General features: G+C 28.4%; 1 protein-coding gene across 1 annotated transcript; it reads left to right on the top strand.

The window, feature by feature from the left end:
• Positions 1-4336: 4336 nt before the first annotated feature.
• On the top strand, positions 4337-5809 carry LOC116774754 (uncharacterized). The gene is made up of 2 exons (XM_032667504.2): positions 4337-4508; positions 5212-5809. Exons 1-2 carry the CDS (start codon positions 4500-4502, stop codon positions 5653-5655), a joined length of 453 nt encoding a protein of 150 aa, XP_032523395.1. The 5' UTR covers positions 4337-4499; the 3' UTR covers positions 5656-5809.
• The last annotated feature ends 6740 nt before the right edge of the window (positions 5810-12549 follow it).

Raw genomic sequence — 12549 nt, 5'->3', positions numbered from 1 at the left:
AAAGTAAACTAAAATTATTTTATTATTCACTCCGAAATTAGATACCAATTCTTTTGTAGTTTGAAATACATCTGTTTTTAAAATCATTTTTAATCTTTGTTGGATATACATTCAACCTCGGGAATTACTTTTGAAGATTCAATTCTTTGGAACAAAAATTTAATCTGTAAAAAAATACTTATCACCACACGTAACTTCACTACAAACATAAATGTTGCCTGTTACAGTATCTTTTCCAAACACTATCTTTATCTTTCAATCCGTATAAAATACAATATGTACAAGAAACATTATCTTTCGATCCGATTCTGCAACGCTGATAGCAAGTGGAAACCCAAGTTTGCAAGTATTTTATTTACCAACAGAAATTGTTAACGAAACCGATGGATCCAAAAGAAATTAGTTTGAAATCCCTAACTAAACGCAAAATATTACAGCAAAATATTTTCCGTTCAATAAACGCTTATATATCACATGTATGTATAAGGGTAAGTGTTTCGATAAAACGTTAACTAAAATTCCGTTTAAAATCTTCTATTTTCATACCAACTAAAGAAATAAATTTTCATTTAATTGCCTTATGCTAAATATTTCTCATTGTAATAAATATTTGCAAAATGTATGCATCCATGACATCCATAGATTTCGACAATAATAATTTGGTTGAATAAAAACACTAATTTAAACAAATAAATTTCAGTTATAATTTTTTACCATTTTAATATAATCGCTAACAATATCGTTACAACATAACAAAATAGTCAAATGACCTAATAACTTTAAATACGTTATATTCTAAACAATCACATATAATTGGCCGTCATTCTAATTAAACAGCAAACAACAAACATAGGAGTAGTTTGAATTTACTAATTTCATTATATGTTTGTTATATTAACTCACCCTTTTTAAAACGTTGTGGACACAACAGGACATATCCGATTAAACGTATGCTATCATACGAGTCGTGCGAATTGAAATGCCTTTCATCCGAACGTAACTACCGGATATTAATTCAGTACAAACAATCATGTAATGGATTCGTTTAAAAAATTATGTCCCATTTCATTGTTTAATTTAATATGGCTATGTAGTAATGATTACCTGACCTGTTTGAAAGGACGGTTCAGGTGTTACGCGGTTGATTTATGGAGATGATATTATGGGTTGAGTAAGGAAGAACGATATCATAAATGGGACGGAGAGGACCTTTGATGTTATATTTATAAAGTTTTATAGAAGCATTACTTTACTTTTTGAAAATTAATAAACACCTCACGTTTCTATTTACAAAATTATTATTTAAAAAAACAATGGAAGATTGAATTTTAGTAAACAGTAAATAAATAGTGACTGTTAACCGTTATTTTAGTTCTTACTTGCAAATAAATTGTATATACAATACAATAAAATATTTTAACATTTAAACTTAAAAAATAAATTAATCCTATAGTCCACTAACCCGTCCGATAAACATTATAACCAGCTTCCGCCGAACTTGTTCTTATGGGATCCAATCTTCTGGGATCCCTAACATAATTCAATGGACAACGACTATTTAGTAAGCAATCGTCATTCACAAATCACTTTCCAAGTTATTTTTGTTCATTTGCCTGTACTCGAATATCGTTCACGTGCACATGTCAAATGGACGACGCTAATAAATATTATATACTTAGTTTCCTGACTTTTCGGGTTCAAAAGAATTTTACTCAAAATGTAAAATACATACATGATTTTTATATTTACGATATTATAAATAATAATTATAAATTACGTCGTTTAAATTAAAAATAAAGTCCTTTTCTTGTTTTCAAAAATAAGATTTTTTGGAGAAAAAAGTTATTATATTAAGAATAGTTTTTGCAAAAATGTCTTACAGTGATTTGCCTTACAGCTCTAATTAGTATATATTATTGCTAGTCATATGCCATGAACTGATAACGCAAGTTAATTAAAATCGAAAAAACAATAAAAATCTTATATTTACTTATGCTTTTGTTTCTTTTCTACGCTTGCGACTTCTTCGATATAAAATTGGACGATAAAAATAGATAGGCTCGTATTTATTACTTTCTTCGTCCGTATTCTAATAGCGTTGAAAGGACAACAACCGATATTAAGCGATTTACTTTTAGAAACAAACCAATAAAATCAGTTTTTGTGAAAAAGTATTTTGCCTAATTAAATTTTAATTGAGGTACTACAATTTTTGTGATACAAAATATCAAAAATTATATTTATATTTCTATAAGTAGTATGCAAGTTATCGGGTAATATTTTTCACTTCATCTAAATATACTGTTTTAATAATACGATTCAATATACTTTAATAATACGATTGACTATTTATTTATATACGTCTTATTTATTCACGTGAACAAATAGCCAGAATAATATTTCACTGCAAAAGAAAACTAATCCTTTAACATATGAATAACATGAAAGTATGCAGAATCGTGATATTACCGACCTACATACATAATTAAATGCTCTTCATCTACATTGCATCCGTAGTTATACTTTTCTTTTGTTAAAATACCCTCATATAGCTCAGTTTTAATGAGCTCATGTTATGAACCAGACTGCGTATACCTTATTTTTATTAAAGTATACTACTTCTAAGAGTTCTAACTTCTGCCCTCGATTTTATACCTGGGAACTTCTGAATTCATTTCATTTTGTATGATAATGATTTTATACTTAATAAAAAATAACACCTCACAAATGGATTTTCTGGATAATAAAACAAAAAAAAACAATTTGAACATAGGGAGTATGGGTAGCAGGTTTATGAATAAGTAATTTATTCATAGCAAAACATTTTAAAAGTTTTCTTAAAAATATGTAAAGCTAGGGGATATCTAATGAAAATTCTACTTATGTTACTATTTTGATTCACAAGATATTAATTAAAATAATACTAAAATTTTTATGACAAAATTAAAATATATTAATACTATTCTCATTTGACATTTAGGTCTTACAGTAAAAATAGTAAAATGTAAACTTTAAACTGTGTTCGAATTAAAATATAATGGATTAAAAAATGTAATTTGTTTATAAAAGAAACACAAATCTTCATAAGGTACCTACTCTTATTTTCCAAACGATATACTTTACATTGTTATATTTTAGAGAAAACGCTATACGTTGAATATAAATCTGCTAGCTCAACCAATGTCAACCCTTATCTAATGAATTGTGTAGAGTGCTCACTTGTGTAAAATTACGTCTACACGAATGTGTACACTTAACTTTTAGTCATTTTAGGCAACTGGTAATTTCAATCCAAATCGATAAAGGAATTATAATTATTTGCTTATAATATCTAAATTCTAAAACTAAAAATCTGTATCAATAAAACATATAAATCTTACGTCATAAAAAGGTAAGAAGTAAAAGTAGCCACTCCTTCGAGTGGTAGAGCCTAGCTGTAGTAATGTAACTACGGATCGAACTTGGGCTGGCTCTACCGGGGAAGTACTACCCTCTCACAGAAGATCGGCATGAAGTACCCTTTAATGGCTGCGTTTCGTCCGATGAGTGAGAGAGCGGGTTGCCCTTTGCCTATTCCCACCTTTTCCTAACATTCCCTAATTTCTACCCTTCCCTATTTCTAAAATACAAGGTTGCCAACGCATCCGCAAGAGAGTTCTATCGGATGTCCATGGGCAACGGTAGCTACTGCCATCCAAGTAGGCCGTCTGCTCGTTTGCCACCTTTAACATAAAAAGGATCCAAAATATTAGTACACTTCGGCGATAGCTTTTCTAAAATATACTCTGAGCCTAAATTACTCGTTTTGAGCACTCCTAATGAGTAAAATATTAATAGCCTGGTTTCTAATTACAATTGCCGCAGTTATTTATAACGTGACCAAGGCGTAATAGCCAGAAAATGGTGCTGGAGTTAAATACCGTGTCTTCAGATACGGGTTTAGATTTAAACTTTTTGATTGTTGTCGTTATTTTCATTTGAATTTATCATATACCATTTATTTTGATAATGTTTGTTAAAAGAAACGTAGCAGCTGCAACAAGCGCTTCTGATACATATTAAATATGCTGTTATTTAAACATTCAAATGAACCGAAGGAAATATCGATCTTGGATGAATTAAAGATAAAGACAATGACAATGACAAAGGGTAACGGAACGACATGTTTATCTGCTTTATTAGTATAAATATTTAACAGCTATTTAATCGAATTATTCGTTAAAAAAGTGAATTTTAAAACATCCATTTTGACAATCAAATAAATATAACTGAAAAGTTTCGTCACGTTTGCGTATTCTGCATTCACAACAATAAAAATGTGAAAATCTCTGACACATTAAATTTTTAGAGCCTCGTAAAAACAAAAAAAAATATCGGTCGAATTTTATTTGGTGCAAAGTTAAATGTTGAATATTCATACGTGGTTTGATGCAAGGCTTCACAATTCCGTGTATTCGAATAATATTTGACCAAAGTAAATATAATATTGTCATAACGTCATGAATTGGGTATGTCATCACTTGTTAATCCATAACCGTTTTTGATATCATATATGCATCGAGCAAACTATCCGATGTGTTTATATTATTAATAATATACACAAGTTTGATAAAAATCTGAAAACAATAAATACAGTTGAAAACTATTAAACATAGTCAATTCTATGGAAGAGTGAACATTTTATGTTTGAACATATAATTTTTTTTATTCATTTTAAATGGTACCATAATCTAGCTTTACTATTCTGCATATGTAGCTTTATAATCTCTCCCAGTGAAATACATGTGTAAATTTATAATCAATTCTTTTTCGATGCATTTCAGTAGGTTTTTCAGTTTTTTCCTATAAATCTAGTTTGAAATGTGTTATAAAATTTATAAAATGTTATTTTTAATTATGTTAGTTGAAATATTCAAAGTTTGAACACGGAAAATACTGAAATTACAGATTTTACGCCCCACTAATATTTGGCAGCGTTCCTGTTCTATAAAATCACGATGGCTATACTTAGTCTGCTTTGATAGAATTGTAATTCCTTAATACATTATACCTGAAGTGAAATAATAAAATGATTGAATAGTTTTTTTTGTATTTTTATGTCTTTGAACAATAAAATTGTAAGTACTAAGTATAACTATTTAAGATGTAGAAAAGAAAAACAAACCACTGTTAAGAATTTTGTTGCTAACCAAAATTGTGTTCTTGTTACAGGCAGCTAACATCTGTATACTAATATTTCTCTTCAAACAGAATAGTGCCATTCGTTTGCACAAGATGTTCCAATTTCTAGACGGTTACAAATCCGAGCATACGTTACAAGGATTCCTACATGTAGGCAAAGATTACGCTGTATTCCTTCGGAAACCGCACTCCCACGACAAATACCTAACCTATGAACTTTATGAGGCGAAAAACGTTGATACTTTGAGCAACTTGCCGAGATTGCTTGCGATATCAAAGGTACCTGTTGTGTACATAAAAGAACAACTTACGACGTTTCGGGACGAATTATATAAAGCGAAATACGTAGATGGTAATGTTGTGCCGGGAACCCAAGTGAAAACGTTAAGGGAATGGCAGATATCAAGGGCATTGACCTCACAAAACAAAGAAAACGTTGCAGAAACACATGTACTTCAAACTATTGTGCTTTAGCTTGGGATGTAATTAATGGAATGATATATATGAGAAGAGTTATCTTAATTAAGAAACAACCGATTATTCAAGTGAAATATTTCGTAAATATTTTTACGTCTATTAACTATACACAAACAAACTATTTTTGTGATTAAATAAACTATAAATTGAATTTCTCTATGTATTGAGTACTTTTTCCTATTCTTTTTCCATCTTGACTCAGAAAAAGAACAAGATTAAAGGGTTTTAAAACCACAGCTTCTGTCTTATATAATAAAAGATATATTTCAAATATTTTTTTTCAAAGGAGAAAGGAGGAGAGAGGAATTTTTAAAGATAATTTATAATTATTTGCATACATTATAGCTTTCAAAAAAGCCATCGTTATAATTTCTTCAATTTATTAAACTAACTACTTTGTAGTAATAAAAATTTGAATTATACCCACGAACAGAATTAATCCACTGTTGTTAAAAACATTTATGTGTTTATACTTTAGAACAACAGACTTTTCATACCGTAAATGTGGAAAAAGATATTGTTAACGAAAATTCATTGAAGTATGCATGATTGGCGGTCTAGTCACAATATGACAATTTATTCGATACAACCATAAGAGGGCATTTTGTAAATAGGTGGGTAGGTAGGAAGGAATCTTTGCTACAAATAACTACATGTAAAAATTTAAACCTCATATGATTATGAATAAAACTACTTTACATGTCTTTCAGATAATAACATAGGTTTTGCTTTCAGACAAATAGAAAAGTGTTTTCAAAGTTTTAATTGCCTATAGGTGTAAAAAAATAAGAAAGAACAATTTATCGTCTACAAATGTATGTTTTTGAAGACAATTTGTTGTTTCAACAAAATACAAAATAAAATTGTTGGAGTAGACTTAGCAAAATAAATTTATAACGATTGCTAAGGACCAACAATCTTTTTACTAACCGGATTTGTTAAGTAATTTATATAAAACACTTACACTGATTATAGTTATGTTATATGTCATAATAATTAGATTAAGGAAAATGATTATTCTTTAACAACATTAATCAGTTGTGACAAGCAATGGGTGGTTTTCCTGCCGTTATATTATATATGAAATAAATTCTTTCAAATTGGTCAGAAATATGTATATATTTTTTAAAGTCCAAGTGCAAAATAGTTTTATCTAGTGTCAATAAATTATTTAGCACATTAGAAATTACAAACATACGGTGATATTAAAAAAAAATACTTTTTTGGCCTTAAGTTTTCAAAATACATAACTTAATTTTTAACTTCAAAATTAAAAGACATTTTTTTTACATGAATGTGCATTTTTAATAATTCATGTTCCAAATATATATATTTCGCTAAAATTAAAAAAATCTTCGTTCCTGGTGATAAACACTAGGTATGGACGCTAAGTAAGCATAATCTGATAAATTATAATATATCAAAAAACAGTATTTGCTTGCGTCGAAGATCATCCATCAAGCCAAGACATCTACTCAAAGTAAGACCATAAGCACATTTATATTAACTTCCTACTTAATTTACTTACAAATTAATGACTTCACTTTGTTATAAATTGGCTTCGAAAGCTTTTAACCCACAGTTTTACTATAGCCTCATGACTTGAATATCATTTGTTGAAGCTATATTTGACAAAATATATAGCCTTTTAGATTTGACATACACGTTAATACAATGTACATAAATCATTATATGTACCGAACATAAAAATTGAAATAAAAAAGTTACATCCACATTAATAGCAAATGTGCATAAGACACAAGTGTGGTCAAAGCTTTAGGATTTCTATCATATCATATAAAATTGCTCGTAGGATTACGAGCATAATCTTTGTAAAGAATTATGGAGCTTCTTTTCACATATTTTTAAATAACATATAGTGATTTGCTCTTTTGATAGTTAATATGAATTTGAAGTGAGGCATGTTGATTTGCACTTCAATTTCAAATATGACCCATGTAAATCTTACTATTAAATTTTATAGGAGCATACTTAACTCTGAGTCTTTTTATCTCTGTATATCAATATTTAAAATTAATACCTAGTTTATTATAGCGTTCTTTTGAAACAACATTTTACAAACTGCTATGTAGCTTTTTAGTCTAGATGCATAGAACCTTCTTCTTAACAGAATCATTAGCATCTATAAGAACTCAATAATAAAAAAAACATGTTAGGCGTTAATCACTACCAAACTAACTAACTAACTAACTAAGAGGAAGTTTAAGTTAAGGTTAAGTTTTCCAGGTACTCACTGAAAATGAAGAAAATATTGGATACTTTTCTTGATTATAGATAATTGTTAGGTAATATCAAAAAAGGTAAATGCGTAAGCCTATCTGAAAGGGGACCGAAAACCATAAATTCTCAAAGTAGACAAAACGCAACACAGTGTAGTAGCATTTAACTTAAAAAATCTATCAATTAATCTTTTTTCTACTTTGATATATAAAGGTCGATTATTTTTATTTAGTAAAATGTAAAGAACATTTTAAATTTAAAACTTTCACCAAGCTTGTCGCTTGATTTAATTATTCTTGTTTAGATCGTTTAAAAATTGTTATACCTAAAATCTATTTACTCGTTCTTCTACAAAGTCTTGTGATACGCTTTAAAATCACATGTGTTACATAATGACTTTCTTATTTGACATTAAAGTTTAATATATATATATCTTATATATAAAATTCTTGTGTCACCATGTTCGTTCCCGTACTCCTCCCAAACGGCTTCACCGATACTCATGAAATTTTGTGAGCATATTGAGTAGGTCTGAGAATCGGCCAACATCTATTTTTCATACCCCTTAGTGATAAGGGTTGTTCACTCTTAAACTTTCTTTTTTTTAATTTTGAACGTAATTTTTTGTTTTTATTTTTTTATAATGTGGCATCAAAAAATACATACAACCCTAAATTTTGCTTTTTTATCACCAACCCCTTTTCTTTATATATATAAAAACACAATACGAGTGTATGATTGTTTCGGCTAATATCTAAAATGGCTGAACCGCGTTTAAAGGGACTTATTTAAAAAGTAAATTAGGGTACTTTTTTTAAGATCCCGAAATTATAACGCGCGAGTGGGAGGCAGGGCGCATACGAGGCTTTAAAATTTGTCATAGTTTCTTATTATTTTTCTTACGCAGACGGAGTCGTGGGTAACAGCTAGTTTTTTTGTAATATATTTAATAGACAATTATATAGATAACACATAACTAATATGTTACAGCAACTGTTATAATATCCCATTTGTAAATTTTATTTTTAAAAGTCTTTGAAAACTGAAACTTAATTATCTACATGTTTAAATAAATCAAATTTTTGTAATTTCTATTCGACGTCCAGACATTTCTTAAAAATGTATAGATATAAACAGAAATCGCGCACATCTAAGCCCTAATAGAAGAGATAAGCAATTCTATCACGAATGCATTTGCGTATAAAATACTATTTTATCCTTCGAACGTGCAGCTAGGTTTTATAGAAAATACAATTTCCTTTTTACAATTGCATGATTTATTAATGTTTCACGTGGTTTACTACGACTGTATTCTCTTAGTTTAATTGTCAATTCAATAGTATGTTGATGTGAAAAAAATCAAGAACAACAAAATTTCTATTCGAAAAAAATGTGATATTATTCATTAAGTCCAACATTTTGTTCGATTAAGATATATTGACGGTTAAAGTTAAAGTGATGACGGTTAAAGTATTTTTGAGCATAATTAGGTCAAAAAGATGCAATAATTGGATGAAAAGATTGAATAGTATATTATTATCCATTGAGAAAGTAATGTTTTTATGAAGAAATATGGGATAGGATTCTTTTAAACACAAAACCGTTATAATTTAAGATCCGATTCCTATATTAAAAAATATAAGTTAATTTCTAGATGATATCTGCCTACAAAATATGAAACTAATATACCCTTAAAAGGAATAACACATGTTTTTTTTAATATGAAAATCTATTTTTCACAATATAAGGTTTCACATAGTACTAAATAAAGATAAACTAAAAATTTCCACTAACTTGTTACTTTCTTAGACCTTATTCCCATAGGTCAGAATTAATTTTATTTAGAACTTTATTAAGTCTGTAATTTAGTTCAGAGCCCCAGATATTCACAAAATTATTTTGTATACTACTGAGTTGTCCTCAAGGAGGACTATGTATTCAAATTTGTCTACAAATAAATCTTTTCTGTGAAGGGCTGTACGTATTGAAAAATTGAATCTGCTTAAAACTATAATCAGAAGGATTATTAAATTTTATAATGTGAGGAGAGTGGAGACTTTTTTATATATATATATTTTTTTTTATCTATCTTCACGTAATAATTTATATATAATTGGATGTTATTTTATAGTAGAAAAATCTGAATACAAACAATCCTAGAGTTAAACAAAGCTAATTTTATTCAAAGCTTGCATGTGCTTTAACTCTATATGCTATATGTTTTTAAAATATGTTTTTCTGTATTGGTTTGTTTCGACCTTTATTAAACTAAAGGTATTTCGCACAAGTGGTGCGTTGCAAAGTAACCAATACCAATATCATACGTTGGTATAGAAAGCAATATAGAGTTGATGATTTCATATAACCAAAGGAGAATCAAAACTAAATTAGGGTTATGTGAATATTTCGATAACGGTTGGAATGATTCATAACATGTTCCAACGGAATACAAATTTATTGTTAAACGGGCATTTTAACCACGTAAATTAAGTGTTGGCTTGAATTAATATATACGTATAAAATGTTATGTGATCGTTTTGGGGATTACCCTGACAATATACAATTATATATCTAAGATTATATATCAGTGCGATGCCTTGCTTCTGTGTGAGAGTTTTTGTGTATGTGTGTCTTCACTAGATGCTTAAATAATTAAGATAAAATTATGCTACGAAATAACCTCAGCCAAGTCACAAATCATCACAAGTATCACAATAAAATTAATTCAAATAATACATTCATATTTTCTAAAATCATAGAAACAGCTAGAACGACGTTGGTGAAATTATTATTTACTTGTAGCTTTTGTTGTCAGAAACAATAAACATTAATTAAGTTTCAGCAACAGTACTAAGTTATCAAAAAAATAATAATCTAAACAAAGTCGCGTGCAAGAGCTTGAATTTATAGGTAATTTAAAAATGTTAACACGACTAGAATGAACTTTAATGAACGACTCCAATAATAATTTACTGCTTACAACTACAAGAATCCACTTTTGTAAAGCGTGAAGCGAGACAATTTATCTTTGCCTTAATGTCCGACCACTGACCTTTTTCTAATTCAATTACTGTATTATGGACCTGATTAATTTTTAAAATTATCTTTCAAGTTGTACACCCAATTCTTTTAGATCCAATACTGGTTATTCCTAAAACGTTATTCTAATTCATTTTAACTTTTAGGAAGAGTCCATAAAATATAAACACATGATAAAACTTTATTTATAAATATAGAATGAATTTATTTGTAAACGATAGTATTAGATAGATTTTTTTCATGATTAAAATTAATTGTAACGAATCTTACACTAAATGCTGATGGATGTCCGAATTTTTGTTAATTTTTTCATAAAAACCTTTGTTTTATAATAACAGTGATCTTTTAAATATCTACATAGACGATCTTAGTGTTTTTCTGACAGTAACTTTTCAGTGAGCGAAAAGATAACAGAAATTTTTAAATACTTTTATCTATTGGGACATAACTTCCTTACATGTCGGAATATTGTTTTACTTTATTTTAGTCAATATAATATATATCACAGCTAACATAACGTATCTGGCGCATAACATTGTCAAAGTCATCGTTTTCATGTTTATCAGAATCCGTGGTTAAGTCCATCCGACGGACGAATTGTGTACAATGACAATATAATCAGTGCAATATGTTTCCGCTTGTTGTTGTGAAATGTGATGATATATTCCTATATAAATAAAGAAATAATTTTACAACAGCGTTGCTATAATTATTGCTATTTTTTTCTTCCATAAAAAGATATTTTATTCTTTTTCAAATAAATAAAAAATGTCATCAAAGTCAGTATGATAGCCGTCGAACGAGTTAAATCCAAGTATAAACTTACTAATCTACAATATTTTAAAGATATTTCATTTTAATCACAACGCTTCTCCAAATATATAATTGAATTAATAAATAATAAGAAATCGAAACTGAGAATTAAAACACTCCTTAGTTCATTTATGTGCATACAAAAAAAGACTACCAACAATATTGAAATCAACGCTTTATTTCTTTAAACACGACACACATTTGCAATACGAAATGAGAATTCCAATAACTATCTGTAGCAATATTTATTATGTTCAGTCATATTGTCAAACTAAAATCCGTAATAATTTTAAAAGCTTTCGTGGACTTTATGAAAGAGATTTATTTGTTTTTAATCGTTTATTATATTGTGTATTCCATTGTCATATTTATGAAATAGAGCACGGAATAAAACTGTTCGTCGCACACAGTATTGTTACATTTAGCGTTCTAAAAGCTGTTTGTAATTCATTAAAAAAACTCAATCAATATAGTTTTTAATCACCTAATGGGCATCATTATAAATTAGTGTAAAATTCAAAGAGTTGATACCTGATTTTGATGCCTATATAAGTCGGGACTCATAAGTCGAACTTATCAAATTTACTTAAAAGTAAATCTAGCTACATATGTATGTATATATCCATTGAGAATGTCTTTAGTTAAATATAGTACATGGAACACAAAGCTGTTGAATTTACAAGAAAACCTTATACATTAAATATAGGCTCTTCATTCAACCTTTTGAAGGATATCAATCAGTGATTAAATTGAAACCCTTTAAATATACAACATTCAATCACGAATGTTATTTATATA

Source organism: Danaus plexippus, chromosome 8, assembly GCF_018135715.1.
Source record: "Danaus plexippus chromosome 8, MEX_DaPlex, whole genome shotgun sequence".
NCBI lineage: Eukaryota > Metazoa > Arthropoda > Insecta > Lepidoptera > Nymphalidae > Danaus > Danaus plexippus.
Note: the sequence above shows the minus strand (reverse complement) of the source record. Positions and strands in the feature narration are given on the sequence as shown.